Source organism: Cynocephalus volans, chromosome 6 (genome assembly GCF_027409185.1).
Source record: "Cynocephalus volans isolate mCynVol1 chromosome 6, mCynVol1.pri, whole genome shotgun sequence".
Classification (NCBI taxonomy): domain Eukaryota; kingdom Metazoa; phylum Chordata; class Mammalia; order Dermoptera; family Cynocephalidae; genus Cynocephalus; species Cynocephalus volans.
This window is the reverse complement of record NC_084465.1, coordinates 18,251,538-18,276,298: the sequence shown is the minus strand read 5'-3', so window position 1 is coordinate 18,276,298 and position 24,761 is coordinate 18,251,538. Positions and strand designations below refer to the sequence as shown.

Sequence of the window (24,761 nt, the reverse complement as noted above, 5' to 3'; positions counted from 1 at the left end):
TGAAAAAAGCCAGACACAAAAAGACTGAATGATCTCACTTACATGTAGAATCTAAAAAAGAAAAAAAAAAATTAATCCTTAGAAATAGAGAGTAAAACAGTAGTTACCAGGGACAGGTATGAGAAGATTTAGGGGAAAAAAGAATGTGTTTATACTCAGTTATAATGAGGAGTTTATAAGTTTTAAAAAATAGAGAAGACAATTTAACAAGATCAGTCATAAATTAAAATATGTACACCTTTTGACCTAGCTATATTATTCAATAGACTTTTTCTACAAAATTCTGCCTTTTTTCTCAGACATGCTCCTGAGCTGCTCCCTTACTTCCCATGTGTCTCTGCTGTTACTGTGGAGGCCCTCCCTAGGCACCCCATCACTATCTCCTCTCCCTGCTTTATGTGTTTTCATAGCATTAATCATGTCTGACATATTATCTGTCCGTCCCTTGTCTGTTCTCCACTAGTATTTAACTTCAAAGAATCTGGGACCTTGGCTGTTTTGAACAGTGTCTGGAATTTAAAAGGGCTCAATGAGTGTACATTAAATGATTAAAATGCTTGCACACTTATTGTGCATAATGTTCAGTGAGCCATTGTAAAGAAAGAGCAGGAAGAAGTAAATTAGAAACAACTTATTCACCAACAAGACAATGACTAATGGCACATCCACGCAATGGAAATCTATGCACCTATTTAAAAGAATGAGGACAATCTATATGTACTGACATAAAAAGATTAAGTTTATTTGAAGTCTTTTTATTCTTTTGATATAAGCATTTATTGCAATAAACTTTCCTCTTAGTACTGCTTTTGCAATATCCCAAAAGTTTTGGTATGATGTGTTGTTACTATCATTAGTTTCAAGAAATTTTTTGATTTCCTGTTTGATTTCTTTTTTGACCCATAGGTCATTCGGGAACATGTTTAATTTCCATGCATTTGTATGGTTTCCAAAGTTTTGCTTGTTATTGATTTCTAATTTTAATCTATTGTGGTCTGAGAAGATTGAAATGATTTCAATTTTTAAAAATTTTTTGAGACTTAGGGCTGGCCCATGGCTCACTTGGGAGAGTGTGGTGCTGATAACACCAAGGCCACGGGTTTGGATCCTTATATAGGGATGGCCAGTTAGCTCACTTGGGAGAGCGTGGTGCTGACAACACCAAGTTAAGGGTCAAGATCCCCTTACTGGTCAACTTTTAGAAAAAGAAAAAAGAAAAATTTGTTGAGACTTGATTTGTGACCTAATATTTGGGTTATCTTTATCTTGGAGAATGTTCTATGTGCTGATGAGAAGAATGTATATTCTCTACTGGATGGGTGAAATGTTCTGTATATGTCCACCAAGCCCAAATGGTCTAAAGTATAGTTTAAATTCTCTGTTTCTCTGGTGATTTGTTGCCTAAGGTTATCTGTCCAGTGCTGAGAGAGCAGTGTTTAGGTCCCCAACTATTATTGTATTGAGATCTATCTCTCTCTTTAGGTGCAACAATGTTTGCTTTACATATCTGGGTGCACCAATGTTGGGAGCATATATATTTATGATTGCTATGTTTTCTTGTTAGATAGATCTCATTATCATCATATAATGGCCTTCTTTGTCTCAACCTAACATTACACCTCAAAGAAATAGAAAAACAAGAACGATCCAATCCTAAATTTAGTGGGCAGAAAGAAATAATTAAAATTATTTAATTATCTTATAATTTTAATTATTTCTTTCAGAAACTGTTATTTTAACAATTTTAATTATTAAAATAATAATCAGAACAGAACTAAATGAAATGGAGACAAAAATACAAAAATTAAAACAGAAAATTGTTTTTTTGAAAAGATAAACAAAATAGACAACCATTAGCCAGACTAACTAAAAAATGTAGACAGCAGACCCAAATAACAAAATCAGAAATGAAAAAGGAGACATCACAACTGATACCACAGAAATACAAAGAATCATTAGAGAGTACGATAAACAAATATACACCAACAAATTGGAAAACCTAGAGGAAATGGATACATTTCTGGACATATAAAAACTACCAAGACTGAACCAAGGAGGAATAGAAAAGCTGAACAGACCAATAATGAGCAATGAGATTGAAGAAGTAATAAGAACCTTCCAACAAAGAAAAGCCCAGGACTGGATGGCTTCACTGTTAAATTCTACCAAACCTTTAGAAAGGAATTAATACCAATTCTTTTCAAAGTATTCCAAATAATTGAAACAGAGGCCATTCTTCGAAACTCATTCTATGAGGTCAGCACCACCCTGATACCAAAATCAAACAAAGATATATCAAAAAAAGAAAACTACAGGCCAATGTCTTTGATGAACATAGATGCAAAAATCTTCAATGAGATATTAGCAATCAGAATACAGCAACACATCAAAAAAATTATATACCATGATCAAGTGGGATTCATCCCAGGGATGCAAGGATGGTTCAACATATGCAAATCAATACATATGATACACCACACCAACAATATCAAGAACAAAAACCATATGATCATCTCAATAGACGCATAAAAATCATTTGACAAAATTCAACATCCCTTCATGATAAAGACTCTCAGCAAATTAGGTATAGAAGAAAGGTATCTCAACACAATAAAAGTCATATATGACAAACTCACTGTCAATATCCTGAATGTCCTACTCCTGTTTAACATAGTATTGGAAGTACTTGCCAGAGCAATTAGACAAGAGAAAGAAATAAAGGGCATGGGCATCCAAACAGGAAAAGATGAAGTCAAATTATCCCTGTTTGTAGATGACATGATCCTATATATAGAAAACCCAAGAGACTCTACCAAAAAACTCTTAGAGCTGATAAACGAATTTTGTAGGATACAAAATCAATACACAAAAATCAGTAGTATTTTTAATACTCCAACAATGAACTAGCAGAAAAAGAAATAAAGAAAGCAAGCCCATTTACAATAGTCACACACACAAAAAAAATACCTAGGGATAAATTTAAAGACCTCTACAATGAGAACTACAAATCACTGTTGAAAGAAATTAAAGAGGACACCAAAAGATGGAAAGACATTCCTTGTTCATGTATTGGAAGAATCAACATAGTGAAAATGTCCATATTACCCAAAGCCATCCACAGATTCAATGCAGTCCCCATCAAAATACCAATGACATTCTTCACAGAAATAGAAAAACAATCCTAACATTCATATGGAACAATAAAAGACCCCAAATAACCAAAGCAATCCTGAGCAAAAAAATAAAGCTGGAGGCATTATACTTCCTGACTTCAAATTATATTACAAAGCTATAGTAACCCAAACAGCATGGTACTGGCATAAAAACAGAAACTTGGGCCAATGGAACAGAATAGAGAACCCAAAAATCAACCCATGTATTTACAGCCAACTAATCTTTGACAAGGGCATCAAAAACATACAATGGGCACCTTAAACAGGTGCTGGGAAAACTGGATATCCATATGTAGAAGAATGAAACTAGATCTGTACCTCTCACCATATACCAAAATCAACTCAAAATGGATTAAAGACTTAAATATAAGACCTGAAACATTAAAACTCCTTGAAGAAAACATAGGGGAAACACTCCAGGATGTAGGGCTAGGCAAAGATATCAGGTGATTCAAACCATACAAGCCCCTGCCCATGCTCTGGAACCTTCATCCCCACTCCACACCTAACCACAGTAACACCCAGCCCAGTCTCCTCTCCTTGCTCTCTCAGGCCATTTGGACCTGCTTCACAGGCCTGCCCTGCTCTCCCAGAGACCTCATTATGTAAGTGCGAAACTTTTTTATGCCCTCCTGGTGTGTGTTTGGAGTCATCAGTCTCAATATTTGAGCCAAACTTTGGGAGGTTGGGGGAAAGGGTCCATCTGCCTCTGCAGGTATCCGTAACTTACAGATATACAAATACATGCAGGTAGATATGCAGATTTTTTTTTTTTTTTTTTTTTTTTGGTGGCTGGCCAGTACAGGGATCTGAACATGTGACCTTGGTTTTGTAAGGCTATGCTCTAACCAACTGAGATACTGGCCAGTCTTAGATATGCAGATATTGATGGAAGTAAATGTATCTACATATATACATTCACCTATGTATAATACATATATATAAAGCACATATATCTACATATATAAACACACATCTACATATATACAGATATTATCGGTACACAGACACACCCAGAGAGACAAATAACATATGCATATAAAAACATCTGCAAAATATACCCCAAACTATTAAAAGTGGTTATCTCTGGTGATGGAATTACAGATTTTTCCTTTCTCAGTTACACATTTCTTTCTGTAGTTGAAATTTTATGAGAGTATTTTTATATTCAGAAAAAATTGTTTAAATGATTGTTAACCTTTTTAATATAAGAAATAATAAAAACTATAGTAAAGTATAGTAAACTATACTTCTAATTCAAGAAGTTAAAAAATATATAATAAACCTAAGAAATTAGTGCAAGAGAATTAATAAAAACAGAAGCCTAAATGAATAAATTAGAAAATAGAAACAAGTGGAGTTGATACATTGATCCAAGAGCTATTTTATTTTAGGAAAAAATAAACCTAGTTAGGAAATAAAGTGAAAATCATGGAATAAAGAATGTGAAAGAGGGAATAATCACTAATACACAGGAAATGAATAAAACTGTAAGAGAATACTCCCCATTTTTTGCTAATAAACTTAAATGAAGTAAATATTCAATAAAAATGTTTCTTGACATTTACTCAAAAAAAGATAAAATGAAGAGAAACAAATAACCAGAAAAGAAACAGAAAATGGCCTAAGAACTACCTCCTCCAAAGTGCCATTATTCACTCTTTTATAGATTAGTTCTTTAATATTTCCAAAGATCAAGGTCCAGAAAAAGAAGAAACCCTTCCCACGTCTTTTTAAAATGAAAGCAGGATGACAATGATTCTGGAACCTGACATAGATAAAACACATACACGTGAACAAAAACCAACCACCACCTCATATATGAGTATTGATGCAAAAATTATAAATAAAATGTTTGCAAATAAAACTCAGTGGTTCACTAAAAGAGTAAAATGCTCTGCCAAGTGGGGGTCTTCACAAGGGTCACACCTGCATCATGGTCTGAGGGCTCTCCTTGCCGACCTGCTCCTGCTCCCGCTCCCATTTACCCTTCCAGGTGTTTCCAATCAATCTCTTGCATATGTAATTCCGTGTTCGCCTCTGCTTCTCCAAGGACGCAAACTCATCCATAAGATATTTCAGTAAAGTAGTTACATACAAATTAATATTAAAAATGCATTGTTTTCGGGCCGGCCCGTGGCTCACTCGGGAGAGTGCGGTGCTGATAACACCAAGGCCCCAGGTTTGGATCCCATATACGGATGGCTGGTTCGCTCACTGGCTGAGTGTGGTGCTGACAACACCAAGTCAAGGGTTAAGATCCCCTTACCGGTCATCTTTTAAAAAAAAAAAAAAAAATGCATTGTTTTCTTATATACAAAAAATAGCCACTTAAAAAATCATTCACAAAATGTTTTCAGAGCTCACTATCTGCCAGGCACCATAGTAGCAGCTAGGAATACAAAAATTAGCAAAATATGCACACATGCCAGTCCTCATGGGGTTTAAATACAATTGGAAAAGATGGATTTTAAATTGCCTGGAAAATAAGTGGGCAATTACAATCTGTTAAGTGACATGAAGGAAAAGTTCAAGGTGCCATAAGAGCTCAGAGTGGGCTAGGGCATGAGAGAGGGCTTTCCTATGGAGCTAATGAACCATGGCTAACTGGGCGGTTAGGGTGGGGGAGCACAAGTGAGAAAACACCAGGAGGAAATAACTGTGGTACTTTTGATGAACCATAAGAACCAGATCGTTTATAGCTACATAAGCACGGGAAAAGAATCCAAGATGCGGGCCTAATATGGACTGAATGTTTGCACCCTCTGCCCAAATTTATACATTAAGCCAGATGATTAAGACTTGGCTTATTTATGCTTATTAAGCCAATGTGATGATACTTGGAGGTGGGGCCTTTGGGAGTTGATTATGGGTAGGTGAGATCAAGAGTGTGGGGCCCTCATGATGGGATTCATGCCCTTATAAGAAGAAGACACACAGAGCTCTCTCCTTACCATGTGAGGAAACAGTGAGAATAAGGCAGTGAGAGGAAGGCCACCTACAGTAAGAGAGTCCTCACCAGAGCCCAACCATGCTGGCATCCTGACCTTGGACTTCCAGTTTCCAGAACTGTGAGAAATAAATTTTTGTTTAAGCCATGCATTCTATGGTATTTTGTCATGGCAGCCTGAGGTGGCTGAGACAAGGCCTCACTTGGAGAGCCCTGTAAATCCTGTTGAGGCTTCCGGCCTTTATCTATGAGGAAGGGGAAGTGATAGAGGGTTATATGCACAATAACATAAGATCTGCATGGATGCATCAAGAAAAAGGAATTGAAAGGGGAGATGGGCACATAAAAGAAGACTGGTCAGGATGTCATCTGAGCATTCCAGTGAAAATTGATGGCTGTTTGAACCAGAGTGCTGCTGGTAGTGGAAAAAGCAAGAAGATGAATGATTCAGGGCTTATTAGGGGGTTAAATCACATCATCTGGGGATTGGCTATGAGGAGGAAAGAGAAGGGAATAGAGAAGGATGACTCCCAGGTTGGATAGGAACGTCATTCACTGAAGAAACTGTGCAAGCAGCGTGGGTTGGGGGAGAAATTCCAGGAGTTAATTTCGGACATGCTAGGTTTAAGATGCTTTCGACATCCAAGTGGAAATATTGAGTTGGTAATCAGATGGATGACTCGAGCTCAGAAGTAAGGCCTAGCCCAGAGATATAAATTTGGGAGTCACAAACATATAGTTGGTAATTAAAGTAATGAAAATGGAGGATATCATCTAAGTGGAAGAAAAGAAGAAAAGATAAGGGTGTAGTATTGAGCAATAAGAAATCCCCAGCAATTAAAGGAGTAGAGGAAGATATACCGCAAAGGAATGGAGAAAGCAGCAGCCCCAGAGATAGGAGGGAAACCACAGAGAGCAAGGTGGTGGCAGCCACCCACCGGAAGGGAAGGGAGGGCTCTGAGAGGGAGGGCGTGGCTCAGTCCCTGACTGAGGTGAGAGGTCAAGTGAGAAGAGGGATTAAAATGACCTTTGGCTTTAGAGACGTGGATGTCACTGGAGACCTTATCAAGAACCATTTGGGTGGAGTAGGGATGGCTGCAGCCAGGCTGGAGGGAGGAGGTGATGGAAGGAAATGGAGAGGAGAGGAGAGGAACTCTTTTTCAGGAGTTTGGCTGTAAAGAGGAGAAAAGAGATAATCAAAGGGCTGAGTTTACAGTTTGGCCCCTGTGGAATCTAAAGCACATTAAAATGCTAACTGGAAGCACTCAACATCAAGGGATAGATGGAAATCACAGAAGGGATACAATTATAAGACTGAAAAACTCAAGGGACTTAAATGAGAAACTGTTTGGAATGAGTTCTGTAAGCTGGCTGTTTAAAACCGAATAGACAAAACAGAACAACAAAAAAGCCTTTTAAAAACAACTAGTTAGAATGTTAAAATAGAAGCTATAATATAACGAAAGAAAATAATCTATTAACAATAACAACAAAAGCCATGAAATGACTAGGAATAAATTTAACAAAACACACAGGATCTATCCGAAGAAAACAATAAAATCCCACCAAGGGGCACAGAAAGAAAATTGAACAAATGGAGAGACAAACCCTGTTCTTAGATAGGTAGGCAACACTGTAAGAAAGAAAAGGCAGTTTTTCCTAAATTAACCAATATGTTTAATAAATGAACAATTAAAATCTTAATAGGATTTGAGCAGTCAAGGGAGGCAGAATGTAACTGAATGATTCTAAAGCGTATCTGAGAAACAGAAGCAAGAGGTGGGTTTTAAACAGCCAGTCTTGAAAATGTACCATAAACGTCATCAAACTAATGAAAAGAATATGACAATGGGAAAACTAGAGGGATCAATGAACTAAAATAGTGAGCTAGAAATACACCAAGTAATTGTGGGATCATAAGAAAGCAGACATTTCTAATCCAAGAGTGAAAAATGGATTGTTCAATAAATAGCACCAGGACAATCAGCTTGCCATTTGGGATGTCATAAAGCTGTTTCCTGCATTACCCCTTGCACCTGAATAACTCCAATGGCCTGGAGGATGGCATGGAATTTCTGGGTCTGAAGCTGGGATACATTTGTTTTGGAAAAGTTGATTAAGTTGGACGCATGATTTGGACACTTCTACATGTCTATTATATATATATATTTTTTTTTTTTTTTTAATTTAATAAGTACATTCTAAGATGTCGTGGTGGGCGGCGGGGACAACCGAGGCCCTCTTCAGGGTGAGGGAGTGGGGCTTCCTGGGTGCAGTGGGTGGTGGGTGGGGCTTCTCTATGTCTGTTACACTTCAATGAAAAGTTTACACTCCCTTCTTCCCCCTAACGCCTGAAAAGATGAGGACACAGAAGGCTTAGAAGAAAAGAGAGATGTGTATTTCCATAATCCTAACCACAGAACTCAGAAATTATAGAAAGAAATATTGATAAATCTGAGTATCTATGAACTTAAAGTTCCTGCACAGAAAAAGAACATAAACAAGAATGAAAGACAAATGGAAAATGCGGGAGAATATTTGCAATATGTCAGAAGAAATGGTTAAAATCCTTTATCTCTAATAAAGGACTCTCACAAATCAATGCTTTAAAGACAGAATTGAAAAGTGGGCAAGTACCTGAGAGGACAAGCTAAACAAGATAAAATACCCAATTAAAATAGTCAAAGAACATTCAGTATCATTCCTAATAAAAGAACACTAATTATAATAACAAAGAGAAATCATTTATTGCCAGTGAGATTGGCAAAGATGAAAGACAAACAAAACTAGTCGGCTGATAGGTGAAACAACAGGGCTCTCATGCATTGGTATAAGCTTCCCAGAGACAACTTTAGCACAATGCACCAACATGTAAAATTAGCAGAGCCCTTGACCTACTAATCCAATTTCTAGAAGTTTCCCCTAAGGAGATAATTGCATAGGTAGATAAAAATGTAAGCTCAAGGATGGTTACTACTGCTGTTTACATTAGAAAAATATCTGAAATAGTCTAGATGTTCAATAATACAGATCTGATTAAGTACTTGAAAAGTAACTTTTGGAGTATACAATGAAATGTTTTTCTGAGTTAATGAAAAATGCAACATTACTGAGTGCAAAAATAGCAGGATATAAAAAGAACATAAACTATGATCATATTCAAGTAAAATGTATATGCATATTTATATATACTTATAGACACATAAAGAGATACATTAAAAGAACTTCATTAAAGTATTAGGCCTGGTCAGTTAGCTCAGTTGGTTAGAGCATGGTGCTGATAACATCGAGCTCCAAGTTTTGATCTCCGTCCTGGCCAGCTGCCAAAATAAAAAAATAAAATTTATATCTGTTATTTCTAATTAGTGAAATATTAAGCAGTAAAATTTTAATTCTAACTTTGTAACTTTTGTGTTTTCAGTGTGTGAAGAAAAAAACAATCGCATGCGGTCAAAATTGCCGTTAGAAATCTCTTAAATCACTCAAAATACAATAAATACAAACAATTTATGAACCACACTTGACATTGATAAAGACACTCTCCTTGATCAAATTCCAGCCGGGCTCCTCTGAGCCCTCTCCTTAACTAGGCCTCAGTCTTACGCTAAAGCCTTGAAAAACACTGACATAGTTTCTAACAGCTCAAGGCCACATCCCTAGGATAACCCTATGCCCCCTTAAAGGGCCTGCCTGAGAAACCTCAAGGCTGCCAAAAGAATTTGTTCCTAATACCTGAAGTTGGGGCCCCTGTCTCCCAGCCTCTGTAGGAGGGTAGGAGCCTAGCAAACCCAGATGAGTTTCACATGGACCAACACTTCCTTACAGATTTTTATTATTTTCACTTCCCTGACTTTGCTCAAGCTCCTACCATCCCCTCTCCCCCTTCCTCATTCTCCCTTTAAAATATCCAGTCACCTCTGTACAATGGAAATTGAGTTCAGTTCACGCTGGACTCTTTTTTCTATTGCTATTAGTTATTACCAATTAAAATCCACTCTTACCACTGTAACTAGTGTCCGGCTTTGTTTATTTTTGACAATGTACAGTTTCTCAATAAGTTCATTGCTTATTGAAAATCACATATGAAAATGTTGAATGGATGTAGTTTATATTCCCATAAACTTGTGGAGTTCTGTTCCCTCACGCACTGATTCATTGGTTTCCGTGCTTCTGGGAAGGTCAGGCATTTGATAGGACAACAACATCACTGCTCAGCTGTGACAATTAAATCAGGGTTTTTTGAGAACCTTGAAATATAAGGGTTTGTCTTTCTTTCATCCTTATCTAAAGTAGTTTTTTTCTGTGTAGAAATTTAAATTTTTTATGCAGTCAGATTTACCATCTTTTCCTAAATCTTTATACTATAATAGAGTTTTCCAGAATTCTGAAATCTCCCTTTTCATGTCAACAGTACATGGCAATGTGAAATTAGTCTTCTTATAAGCTTGTTCCACCCTTGCCCCCTTCCAATTTACTCTCTATTCAACAACCAGAGTGATCTTTTTAAAAAGCAAAACTGATCAGATCACTCACCTGCTTACAAACCTTCAGTGATTCCTCACTGTCCCTGAGAGAAAATCCAAAGTCCATATGCCTCGAAGGCACATTCTTTCTCTGCACCTCTCTGGCTCTCCATGGCTGTTTCCATTCCCAGAACACACCATTCTGTGTCCCACCTCAGGCCCTTGTACCAGCTGTCATCCTACTTGAAATGTCGTTTTCCTTTACACAGTTGTCAACTTCTCATACTTCAGATCTCAACTCCAATGTCACCTTCCCAGAGAGGACTTGCCTTAAAAAATCTGTCACTCACTGTACTCATTATTATACTGTCTCCAAAGCACTAATCACAATCTAAAATGATCTTACATCATTTGCATATTTATAAAGTGTTCAATTTGAGTATAAGTTTCTTGAGGGCAGGAAATTTGTGTGGTGTGCTGCCAAATGTTTAACAGCAGGTTCTCAAAAACCCAAAAGTCCAGACTTGTAGCATTCGCCAATTTCCATTTCCATTAAACCACCATGGCTAATTTCAAACTACAATGTGACATTGACCCCAGCTTGCAAAATTTCCTGAAAATTTAACAATCAGCTTTCATAAGACAGTACAAGCCAATTCCAGCATATGGCTGGAAATCTGTCTGGTTTATTTGCTACTGCAAATAAATAAAACTGGACAATTCTAGGCATAGAGTATAAGTTCAATAAATGTTAGCTGAATGTTCAATTGGGATAAAATAATTTTCAGTTCTAGTCTATCAAATAGAGATTGGAGCTAATTGAGTCTTTTTTGGTGTTCCAACTGCCAAACTCTATAAGAAGATCTCTAAAATTTATAGAAAATTACTCCAGAAACAACTTGTTGAATGAGTCATCCAAATAGAGTCCTAAATTAAGGGACTCTCCTGTCTCCTAACAAAGAGTCTCTGTCTATCGTGAAAGGCTAAATGATTTCAGTTGGAAAGAGCAGAGAGCTGCTCAAGAGAGAACAAATACACCTGGGAAGACTATGGGAGAGGCCAGAAAAAGAGCTGGTTCAGCTGTGTTTTGGGGGAGTAATGAGGTTGAAGGGATGAGACTGAAGATTGGGGACACTGCTCTGCCACTGGTGACAATAGAAGTGAGTAAAGCAAAGAGGATGTTTAAAAGTTTTGCTAAGGGTTATGAATGGCCTTCCTCATTGACACACCTTTAAGAAGCTTTTGTAAAGACTTAAAATGCTTTTCAGGGCTTTTTTTGGAGGCTGGATTGTCATTTGATGAGACACCATGTTAAGTCTGGCCACAAGGAGGCAGTCTTGTTGTGTTACCCGTGCCCTGCACTCACCACAGCCACACAGCCTGGGACTGTTAAGGGCCTTCATTGCAGAGCTGGGGTGAAGCCCAAAGCCATGGATATGCTGGAACGACTTTAACCATCCATACGAAGTACCAGGAGTTCTTATAACACTGAACCACGGGATGCCTGGTATTATGGACTGAATGTTTGTGTCCCTCCAAAATTCATATGTTGAAGTCCTAATCCCCAATGTGATGGTATTATCTTTGGTAGGTATGTAGGTCACGAGGGTAGAGCTGTCATGAATGGGATTAGTGCCCTTATAAAAGAGACCACAGAGAGCTCCTTCCCCCTCTTTCTGAATGCAAGGACACAGCAAGAAGGCAGCCATCTACAAGCCAGGAAGAGAGCCCTCACCAGAACCCAACCATTCTGGCACCTGATCTCAGACTTCCAGGCTCCAGAACTGTGAGACAGAAATTTCTGTTGTTCATAGGCCACTCAGTTTATGGCACTTTTTTACAGCAGCCTGAACTTACTGAGACACCTGGCTAGGGCTAAGTTGTCTGACTTCTTGAAGTTTCCCAGAAAGACCTGTTGGTAGAGGCCTGGACTGGTCACTTCTGTACTCTAGTGAGTCTTTTTGTTACTTTTGCAGCAAAATCCTCTTGTGTTTTCATGGAGCACATACCCATGACTCGTAGTATTTCTACTACCATTGGTTTCTAACAACTAAAATTCTTGAAACATTCATTTTTAAGGAGGCATTTGTATTAAACTTACATAGTCATTAGAATGTGTAAACATATCACTGATTAATATGTAAACATTTTACTTTAACTGGTTTAATAGTCTGTTTTAGGGCAAAAGAATAAGAAGGAAGGAGGAGGAGAAGAGGGGGGAAAAGAGGAGAAAGAAGAAGAAATAAGTGAAAGAAAAAGCTAATCTAGTTGCCATCTTCCTGTTGCTGGCTGTGCCTCTCAGTGGCCCACAGCCCAGTCGCATCAGATTCACTAGGGATACCTTAAAAAGCAGGTGACTGATCCCCAGCTACAGAATCGGCACCTCTGGGTGGGGTCCAGGAATCTTGACACTGCAGAGCTCCCTAGTAATTCTGATAAGCACTAAAGTTTGAGAACCACCTCCAAGGGAAGGCTGATTGATTAACTCATGAAGGTGACACCATGATGGTGTCTTCTTGGAGCAGCTCACCCCATCCCAATCCTAGGCAAATATCCCAGGAGCAGACACAGGTTCCTAGATTCTGAACCTCCCAATCCAAACCGTTAAGGAAAGCAAAGCAAAGCATACCAATTGCACAGCGATTGATATGACTTAACTGGACCTAAAAGTATTTTCATTATTGAGAAATATCTATTTGTATAGCATTTGGCCTTGGTTGTTATTGATCATTGTTATCATTATTAGCTAACTTTTATTGACTGCTTACTATGTTTCAAATGTTTTGCATTTATTAATCTTATTTAATCCTCAAAAGAAACCTATGTAGTGTGTGCTCTTATTATCCTCCATTTGACAAATGAGGGTGGCATAGAAGGAGTTATAGTCTCAACTATAAAGAGTTTAGAACCCACCACGGTAGCTACAGCATGATTAGCAGAGCAAACTGTTGTGTCCCCAGAGGCCTGGTCCCAGTTGGGTTCTTTCCTGATCTGCAAACTCACCCAAAACAGCGTGACCTCTGGGATAAATACCCACAAATACCCAGGGAAAATATTCCACGTGGTTGAGAACCACGAGATTCAATTCCTAATGAAAGCTTGAGAAATGAACGATGGCTTGGTCTGGTCTTCCAGAAATAAGGTTAATATTTTATTACTTTCTTTCACCATTAGTTTCTTTTCTGAAAATGATGAAATAATAAGTATAAAGGAATTTTAAAAGGCAAAAGCATAAGAGAAAAGCTGCCCCATTTTTCTTTAAGACAAGTAGGAGAAATACTCCCAAGATAGTTCAAAAAAATTAGTGGTAGCAGAATCCCTGTGATAAACTATAGGAGATAACTCGTTCGTCTGCTCAGCCTGTGACAACTCCCTTTCTCTGGAAACTTCACCTCCCCCAGCTGCATTTATTTATTTTTTTTTTTTATTTTTTTTTTTTTAAAAGATGACCGGTAAGGGGATCTTAACCCTTGATTTGGTGTTGTCAGCACCACGCTCACCCAGTGAGCGAACCGGCCATCCGTATATGGGATCCGAACCCGGGGCCTTGGTGTTATCAGCACCGCACTCTCCCGAGTGAGCCACGGGCCGGCCCCCCCCAGCTGCATTTACACATAACCCTGCCTCTCGGCCACAACTGATTAAGCTCAAGCTTGGACAACTGACTAGACCCGGGCCTGTGAGAGCCCCTTTCTAGGGATTTAGAGAGAACCAATCAGTGTCTTCCAATGGCCAGAGCAAAGGATATGTGTTAGGGTTCATGGAACACACACAGGCAAGCATAGTGCTCTGGTCTTCAGAGAGGAGGAATCAAGCCGTGTGCTCAGAGTGGCAGACATGAGTGACCGCGAGCCCCAGAGGGACATGAGGAGGGCAGGGCCTGGGTTCCTGTCAGCCCCCCGCTTCCTGGATCAGGCCCCCCCAGGGCCCAGCCTCTTTCTTGAGTTTTTTGCTGCAGCCAGATCAGGTGGATTTCTGTTTCTTTTGGCCAAAAGAGAATGACCAGTGCAGGAGACAAGCTGTACAGCCCTCTGAGGAGCCATGACCCCGCAGGTCACCCGGCTGCCTCTGTTTTCTCTCCTGGAACAAGGCTCCATCCACAGCCCCAGGTCACTCCCAGATTTTATACCAGCCTGCGCCTGGTTCTCCTGTGCACCGGGCCTACCCTGCCCAACACCCCCTCCCTGCACTTTGGCTCAACCTACCTGCACCTGCCTGCTCTGTTACTCAATTGCCCACCTGGACATTGATCTGACAGCAAATGTAACTCGGGGCAGAGCCCATCAGCTCCTGTGTCATCCGCTGCTTTCATATCCCCCAAAAAATACCCAGTTTAAAGCTGAGCAGACCCCAAATGCAATGCAACATGTGCCATTGAGGGATTGGAAGCCTGGTGGCAGTAGCTTAGTCTCTTTCCCTACCCGAATTTGCTAAACGGCAGGGAAACGGCACCTCAAGAAAACTCATGAAGTAAACAGAAGTTCTTGGTTATACCCTTAATCCGAAGGGACCTGGGGTCCCTCATTCTCCACCTCCCTCCACATCACTCGCCCTGCAGACACTCCTCGGCTGTACCTGGGATATAAATGGCGCCACCATTGCACCGATGCGACACAGGGAGCCGCTGGTCCCCATCCCCAGTGAGCGCATTGTGGTAGGGTACACCTGTAGGTGGACGGCAAAGAAAGTACCGGTCAGTTTGTGTCCCTTCGTCCAGCTCTTCTCTCTCCCTCTGCCCCAGGTCAGGCCTTGGTATATACAGAACAGCAAACAGACTTACAGAATATGACAGACATTCCTTTCCTCAGGTACACAACTTTGAATTTTTACAACAATAAATATCAGCAAAACAAAAATAAAAACAAAAATAGAAATTATCCTTTAAGTAAGCAAATTCCAAAAATATCTGTTTAATTGAATATTCCAGATGTAATTTTAGAAAGGTATGCTCCGGAATCAGACAGATTTCCACTTTGGAGCTATAAAGGAATAAAAGCAGTTCTACTGAATGGAAAGAAAATACTCCCCAAAGAATAACAATTCAATGAAATCTTTAATGCAGATACAGTGAAAAGAATCGATTAGAGGGCCAGGCACCTGCTAGGCCATTCATCATGTTCTCCTTAAATTCACCGGCCTCTTGGCTGTGGCAGAATTTTACAGCATATTCTTTCTTGCTGAAATTTTTGCACGTTTATAGTAAAACATTAATCTACACTTCACTGATTTGGAATTCTTATAAGAACCTAATAAGTCAGCAAATATTATTAACAAATAAAATTATAAGGAGAATGTTTTATAGGAAAGAATGAATTTTTCAAAGTTTTGTTATATTTTTGTAATGCTATACAATACTGATGAGACAATTCTTACCAATTCACTAAAGGAAAGCCTGCTGCCCCTGTCACTGGCCATGTCTTGTCAGCTGCTGTCCAAAGTAAAAGCAAGATGCTTTCCTTCCTCAGAGGACACTGCTGTACTTACAGGAGAAGGCCTGGGGGGGTGGGGGGGTTGTCTTTACAGGGAGCTTTCTTTCTTTTCCTTTTTTTTTTTTTTTTAATTCTTTATTAAATTCTTCACGATAGGCCATAGGCCTATTTCCAGACTTCCTTTTCTGTTCATTGGTCTGTTTATTTTTATTTTTATTTTTTGGCGGCTGGCTGGTGTGGGGATCCAAACCCTTGACTTTGGTGTTATCAACACCATGCTCCAAGTGAGCTAACCAGCCAGGCTTGCTTGCTTTCCTTTCTTCCTTCCTTCCTTTCACTCTCTTGCTCTTTCATTCTTTCTCTCTTTCTCTTTTCCTTTCCCTTTTCTGAAAAATGAGGCTTTGGGCTATGATTGAAATTAATGGATATAGATACATGGTGATATTCTTTTCTTTGCTATGATATCAATAAATTCTTTTGTTCATGTTTTGAGTCATCTGAGAGATGGAATAATAGAAGACTGTCATTTTTATGTACACATCTTTGAATTTTTTTTAACAATAGATATAAAAAAATAAAATAAATACTTAGAGATTCTTGAAATGAGCAAATTCCAAAATATATGTTCAACTGAATATTCCAAATATGATTCTAGAAGCACACCCAGTTACACGTAGTTTTTTTTTTTTTTTTTTTAGGTTTATAAATGTACAAAATAATTTTAAATTGTTTTAATGGAATTAGAGGAAGTATTATGTATACTTCAAATATCTCGTAATTTTCTATTTTTATCTATGTGTAAGGAAAGAGAGAAGTTTTCTCTGTGGCTTTAATGGTTTCTGACACATCAAATCTTCAATCGGAAGAGACTTCCCCATTTCCTGAGATGAAAATAACTGCAGCTTTACTGGTCCCACAGCGCTGTTTTTTCTCACTCAGTGAGTGACAAAACCAGTAAAAATATTGTTAAGTTTCCTAGTCAAATATTGTTTCATTTCTAGGAACATTAGCTCTTTAAAGTGGAGATTTTATGAGGAAATCCTCCAGCCACCTCAGGCAGTGCCCTGTATAGAGTAGATGTATTAATTCAACAAATAAAGAGTAAATCACGATTATATTCAAATTTAAGCTACATGTGGCAAAGAACAGATAGAGATGGATCTTCCAAAAGAATTAAGGTAAAAAAGACAAATGAGGAGTTTTTTTGTTTTGTTTTTGTTTTTTTAGTTTTACATTTTAATAGCAACACATTGAACACGTTGCTACCTGATTCTGTGACTTCTGGAAGCCTCGTGGGAGGGCAATGAGTTGTTTTTTAGGTGCATGTGGTCAAGTGAGAAAGGAAAATGTCTTATCTCTCCTCTCAGAGACTGGCTTTCCATAGACCGAGGGGGACATCCACAACAAATCATCCTTCCAGCGTCTTTTTCATGAGATCTTTTTAGAAAATCATACAACGTCAGGGCCGACCCGTGGCGCACTCGGGAGAGTGCGGTGCTGGGAGCGCAGCAGTGCTCCCTCCGCGGGTTCGGATCCTATGTAAGGATGGCCGGTGTGCTCACTGGCTGAGCGCGGTGCAGCCGGTCACAAAAATGACAAAAAAAAAAAAAAAAAAAGAAAGAAAATCATACAAGGTCAACAGAAGCCAGAGATGTGGCACCTCTCTAAGTGGGTCACCTTGCACACACTGATGTAACCAGCCCCTTCACGAAAACTGACCTCGGCTGTGTAAATGTAGATGGTGTTGAAGTTGGCGGCAACCAGAGCCCTCAGCATGAAGAGGAAGCCGATGAGGCCCGCCCTGGAGAACAGGAGGCAGAGGGAAGTTATAACAGCCACACGCAGGGCCTCACCTGGCCCAGCCCCAGGTGCATGTGGGAGCTAAGCCACAGCCACAGGTGGCGCAGAGCCCAGGGAGGTGCTGCTTCTCACCTGGTCTGATCCTGGCGTCCCAAAGCAAATCTCATCCCAATCCTCCCACCCGCTCCACTCCCCCAAGTGTGCCATTCCAGCCTGGCCCCCAGATTAGCACAACTGCCACCACCACCCCCGAAAAACAGGTGCAGACAGGTTGCAGAGTAAATGATCTAGAGCTCAGGCCATTGTAGGTTGCAAATTAAGAGTGAAGTTATCTATATCTCTAAACTATTCTGGTGTTGGTCCAGATATCTCAGTAAACAACTAGAGTCCTGATTCTCCGGGAAGTTTTGCAGAAAGAGCCTAAATGTGTTGGTGGGTACTGTGCGTACACCAACCCTGGCACCTATATCCTGGGATCGCTGAGGAGGGGCGAGGGTGGTAGGAAGAGGGGAGAGGGAGCGGTAGGCACCAGGCAAGATCACCCCATTCTCTACTCTCCCTGGTGGAAGGGACTTGTCGCTGACCCCCATTGAACACTGTGGGTCAGGAGACCCCATTTTAAAAAGACTGCACAAAACTTGTTTGTTTTGAATCAACCAAAGAGAAAAAATACCTTGAAGTGCAAATATTGAGGAGAAGGAAGAATAAAGCTGTGCATCCCATGGTGATAGAAAGGCTCAGCCGTCTTCCCAGGAAGTTGATGCCCAGGATATTAAAAGGATTCACTTGAAAGCAAAAGGCAAAGACAATTTCTGAAACCTTGGAAACACAACTGGCATCGATCAACACTGGCATGGATTCATCCTCGTCGTTTCAGAAAGAAGCAAATTCCTCCAGACCTCAAGAGTGTTCCAGCCAAAACCCAGCCACATTGCCACTGACGTCGTGACTCTTTCAGTATACTTTTCCCATGTGGGTCCAAGAATGACAAGCATGGGTGGACACAAGGGATATTTTATGCCCGGGAGGCTTATCATATCATGTAGGTCTATTGCAAATTGCCAGCTTGCTAGATCTATATTTTAAATGTTTTATACTATTTTTCATCAAATTCAAGGTACTGTTGATTTTTAAGTATAGTCATGCATCACTTAACAAGGATACGTTCTGAAAAATGCATCCTTAGGCAATTTTGTCCTTGTGTGAACATGATGGAATGTGTGTACACGAACCCAGATGGCATAGCCTACCACACACCTGGGCTACGTGGGGTAGCCATTCTAATCCTATGGGGCCACGTTCAAATGTGCAGTCCATAGTTGACTGAAACGTCATTACGCAGCACATAACTGTACTATCATTTTATGTCTACTAAAACAGGAATAATGCTGCCAATTAAAGTCTAGCAAGCCTGGTAAGACATATTACCTAATTTCAGAGCTGTTAAAATGTGGGGGGAAATGCGTCTTAGAATTGAGATAATATAGTAATTCGAAGCTTTACTCCTCCAGACGTCTCTAAACCAATCCAAATTAGAGACATGTCAGCATGATTTGGGGACTTGTCCAGTTTTACCAGGCAGGAGCCATGTCACGGGTCACTCCTGCCCTTTGAGACTCTGAGTTCCGTGTGCCCCACCCCCCACCCCCAAACAGAGAGGGACCCAAGACACAGAGGGACACTTACGAGCAATCTCGCCGATGGTGCTGATAATCATGGTCTGGTAGTCGGCGGGGGCAAACATGTGGCAGTAGCAGGGGCTCTGACTCTCCTCTGAGGTCCCCACGACCACCGCCACCTTGGATTCCGACTTCGAACCACACACCAGGTCGCGCTCCAACAGCTCGGCACTGGCCAGGATAACCCCGTAGTAGGCAAAAGAGATTCCCAGCCTGGAAGTGAGAGGAGAACGTCATGGGCAAAAGCGTATGCCGGTGAAGACGGGTAGCACCCTGAGAGGCAGGGGTAAGTGGAGGCACGGAACACGGAAAGGCAAAAGGAGCAGGAAAGCGAGCTCACACGTCATACGGAACGTCCGTGTAACTGTCTTTCAGTAAACGTATGTATGCATTCCTGTTGGGTATACGCCCAGGAGTGCAATTGCTGGGCCACAGGAGATGCATACTTTCCACTCTAATAGATAGCTCCAAACAGTTTTCCAAAGCGATCGTACTAATTTGAACTCCAATCAGCTGTGTATGAAAGTTCTGGTTCCTTTATATCCTTCCCAGTACAGTACTCGGTATCATCAGTCTTTTTCATTTCAGCCATTCTCGTGGGCTGGTGGATGTGCAATGGTATCTCATTGGGTTTTAATTTGCATTTCCCTGGTGACGTTAAGGTTGAGCATATTTTGACATGACTGTTTGATACACATTTTTGGTGAAGTGCCTGTTCAAGTCTCTTGCCTATTTCTAAAATGGGTTGTCTTTTTCTTGTTGAAAAAAATTATATATAATATTATATGTTATATGTTCTACATTACACACACGCGCACACACACACACACACACACACACACACACACACACACACACACACACATATATATAATTTGTTGGAGATATATATTGCTAATTTCTTCTCCCAGTTGGTGGCTTACATTTCAGGCTCTAGTTCCCAATTTAATGTAGTAAAACTCATAAATCTTTTCTTTTACAGTTAGCACTTTATAGTTACACTTTTTGTGTAGCACTTTTTAAATTTAGGAAATACTTGCTTACTCAAGGTCGTGGATGCAGAGAAATGAAGTCCAGAGAGGACCACAGGAGTCTATTCCATTGAATTTGATTATTGGTGGCTTTAGAGGATCAGTTTCCATCACATGATGAGGAAAAAGACTGGGCTGCAAAAGGTTAGGAGTGAGCTCATGTGCTGATAAGAAAAATTTTAAAAACTGGTTGTACACAATTAGGGTTTTTTTCTTTCTCCTCAAAAAGCTTTATTTATTTTTGTTGTTGGTGGTGGTGGTGGTGTTAGTAGAAGGATAAGACATTGTTGGAGGCCACAGTTGGGGTCTGTCTTGCGTTTTTCTCCCCAGTGGCACTCAGAGTGGATTTATTTAAGAGGCTTCCTCCAAATGCCTGTTTATTTAAAACTAGTTTTGAAATAATTACATTCTTACCATATGACCCAGATCTGTAATGTGGTCCGTAAATACTTAGCATCCAATAGGTCTGCAAATCTTCCTCTATTTTCCTGTGGTAATGAAGAGGGAGAGACAGAACACATTCAGTGAGTTAAGAACAAGCAACAGTATCTCCAATGTTTTAGTCTTCATGACACCAAGATGCAGGGTTCGATCCCCGTACCAGCCAGCGACCAAAAAAAAAAAAACAAAATAAATAAATAAATAAATAAATAAATAAGACCAGAATAATATGAGAACATAGTGGGGTGAGATAACTACTCAGCTCCCAAGAGTACAACACAGCAAACCCATAGGTAACTGTTTTTAACACATGCATCTCAATCAATCAGTCTTTGGGCTTTTTACTGTCACTGGCAAGTACACCCACTCATTGAATTTGATTCTAATGCTTTGCTCTTCCTCCTCACCAGTGCTGGTACAAGCCTGGGGAGGGTAGGAGGATACATAAAAAGTAACAGTAAAACTGATAGGAGATTCTTTAAAATTAACATTAAAATGAAAAACCATATGTTAAGAGAGAGTATGAGGCATATATAAGAAAAATGTGAAAAGGGGACAGAATGCCCGATTTCTTGTTCTATCTCTAAGGTGAGTAGTTAGCAAAAGTTCTTGTTCACAGTCAGTGCTCATTCAATACTTTTGGACAGAAATAAATAAGGATGGGCTGCATATGATGGGGCAGCACTGGACTTGGATGTAAAGCTCGGAGTGCTTCAGAGGTGGTCCATTGAAAGCCAGCTACTTTTTGCTCATAGGTAGACCTGGGATCGCAGGCCCTCTAGAGAGTGTGGTCCCAGGTGTCCTGGATTTTGTCATCACAGAAAGTGAGAACTCAAAGGGAACCTAGTAGTCTTTTGCACCAGTGGCTTTTAGACTCAGCTCCTGGCAGTCACTGCAGGTAGGGTGGGGCAACTAACTCCACTTTCACCTGCTTTCCACAGTAGGGCTCTGGTTACTCATCACTGGAAAACCTCTGTTCTAGTCCTATCCTCCAACTTTCCAACACAGACTATGTGGCCCAGAGAGACTAAGTAGCTTGCCTAAGGTCACACAGCCATTTAGAGGCACAGCCAGTGTGGAGCCCAGTCTCCTGAGCACCAGTCCTGAACTTTGCCCATCTATCTCTCTGCCATGTCCCTTTGAGTTTTTTGTTTGTTTGTTTGTTTGTTTTTAAAGATGACCGGTAAGGGGATCTTAACCCTTGACTTGGTGTTGTCAGCACCACGCTCACCCAGTGAGCAAACCGGCCATCCCTGTATGGGATCCGAACCCGTGGCCTTGGTGTTATCAGCATCACACTCTCCCGAGTGAGCCACGGGCCGGCCCCGTCCCTTTGAGTTTAGATGTGACTACAGTCCCCTCACCTCCACAAGTCACTGGAGTGTCATAAAGCTGAGTCTACAATGAATCACAACGAATCATAATGTATCCTAATAAGCCATTTTGTTCTGAATCTTTGGCTATAATCCGAATGGATGGACTTGCTGTCCTCGCCTCCAGTGTGGTCCTGCCTCAAGGCTTTTCATCCCAGCATCTTTGCAGTGAAGCTACAGAGGCTCCACTGCCCGCAGCATCTAGTCCAGCCTCCAGGGCATGGCATCCTGACAGCAGCTGATCTGACCAAGCCCCACTGCATGCTCCCACCTCTGGTCTCAGCTCCCATCTCCTCCTGCCTGCAATGCCCTCTTTCTTCGGCAAAGGCTTACTTTCTTTTTAGAGCTCAGTTTACATTCCCCTTATACCCCTGAAGGTGGCTCAGACTGCCCTGGCTCAGCCCCCTCTGCTCTGATCACACACACCCTGCAGCCTGCACTACTCAGCAGGGTCTAAGCATCCAGGCTCTGTTTTGTTATTGATTCTTTCATATGTGATGCTCATATCAGTAACCAGATTGTAAGAGACGTGAAGGCAGGGTTTACTGCTGTCCCTCTGTTCTTGCTCAATAGGTGACCGTGGAGAAGGATAAGATCACCTAATGGGCACCGTGGATGGAGGCTGTCAGCTGAAGGCTTGAGAAGGAAGGGGGAAGAGGGGTGAGAAAGGGAACGATGAAAGAGGGAAGGTGGAGGGAGACAGCGGGAGAGTTTGGGTAGGGGAGGAGAGGTGGAAGGAATAGAGTGTGAAGGAAGGAGGCCAGGGAGAGCAGGGAGAGGGGAGGAGGATGTGGACGGGGTATGGGGTAGGAGAGGAAGGGTGGAAGCGGGAGGAAGCGGGAGGGGAAAGACGAGGGAGAGCGAAATTCCTTCTGACCCTCAGTGCTCTTCAGTCCTGGAGTTGCAACAACTGATCCGATTCACAGAGCACACACGCAAAACACTTGGACTCGGTCCCTCATTACCTTACAGCTGCCCAGGGTTGTGAGCTGGTTGTCTCCACTAACATTTTTTTTTCTTGTTGCAACCGTTTTTATTTTTTACTCTACTGACAATCAAAATTTCATAGCCACTTAAAGATTATGGTCTATACCACAGATATACAAAGAATCATAAGAGACTATTATGAACAAGTATGTGCTAACAAACTGGAAAACCTAGAAGAAATAGATTACATGCAACTTACCAAAGTTGAATCAAAAAGAATTAGAAAACCTAAACAGACCAATAAAAAGCAATGAGATTAAAGCAGTAATAAAAAGTCTCCCAGCAAAGAAAACCCCAGGACCAAATGGCTTCACTTCCAAATTCTACCAAACATTTAAAGAAGAACTAATATCAATTCTTATCAAACTCTTTGAAAAATTGAAAAGGAGAGAACACTTCCAAATGCTTTCTGTGAGGCCAGCATTTCCCTTATATCAAAACCAGAGACACAACAAAAAAATACTACAGATCAGCATCTCTGACAAAATACTAGAGAACGGAATCCAACAATACACTAAAAGGATTATTCAGCATGATCAAGTGGAAATCATCCCAGGGCTGCAAGGATGGTGCAACACATGTAAATCAATAAGCATGACTCATCACATCAACAGAATGAAGGACAAAAACCACATGATCGCTTCAATAGATGCAGAAAAAGTATTTGATAAAACCCAATACCCCTTTTTGATAAAAACACTCAACAAATAAGGTATAGAAGGAATGTTCCTCAACACAGTAAAGTCCATATATGACAAACCCACAGCAAATATACTGAGTGAATAAAAATTGAAGGCCTTTCCTCTAAGATCTGGAACAAGACAATGATGCTCACTTTTCCCACCCTTATTCAACATAAGACTAGGAATTCTAGCCAGCACCATAAGGCAAGAGAAAGCAATAAAGGGCATTCAAATTGAAAAGGAGGAAGTCAAACTATTTCTATTTGTAGATGACATGATCATATACATAGAAAGCCCTAAAGACTCCACCAAAAAATTACTAGAATTAATAAATGAATTCAGTAAATTGATAGGATACAAAATCAACAGCATTTCTATATGCCAATAACAAAATATCTGAAAAAGTAATCAAGAAAGTAATCCCATTCACAATAGCTAACAAAAAATGAAATACATAGCAATAAACTTAACCAAGGAGGTGAAAGACCTCTACAATAAAAACTATAAAACATTTGTGAGAAAAAATGGAAGAAGACACAATAAATGAAAAGACAGGCTGTGTGCATGGGTTGGAAGAATTGATGTCATCAAAATGTCCATTTTATTCACACAGTCAGTGCAATCCCTATCAAAATACCAATGACATTCTTCATAGAAATAGAAAAAAGGACCTTAAAATTTGCGTGGAAACACAAAGGCAACCTTGAACAAAAAGAGCAAAGTTGGAGGCATCACATTACCTGACTTCAATA

General features: G+C 40.3%; 1 protein-coding gene across 1 annotated transcript in view; it reads right to left on the bottom strand.

Annotated features, from left to right (window-relative positions):
• SVOPL (SVOP like) overlaps positions 1-24,761 on the bottom strand; it is a 59,766-nt gene that overhangs the window by 7,887 nt on the left and 27,118 nt on the right. The window contains exons 9-13 of the mRNA XM_063101009.1: positions 20,940-21,013; positions 19,502-19,707; positions 18,489-18,600; positions 17,735-17,816; positions 15,162-15,251 (exon numbers count right to left, since the gene is read on the bottom strand). Of these exons, the coding sequence (XP_062957079.1) occupies positions 15,162-15,251; positions 17,735-17,816; positions 18,489-18,600; positions 19,502-19,707; positions 20,940-21,013 (564 nt within the window). The remainder of the gene's footprint in view (positions 1-15,161; positions 15,252-17,734; positions 17,817-18,488; positions 18,601-19,501; positions 19,708-20,939; positions 21,014-24,761) is intronic.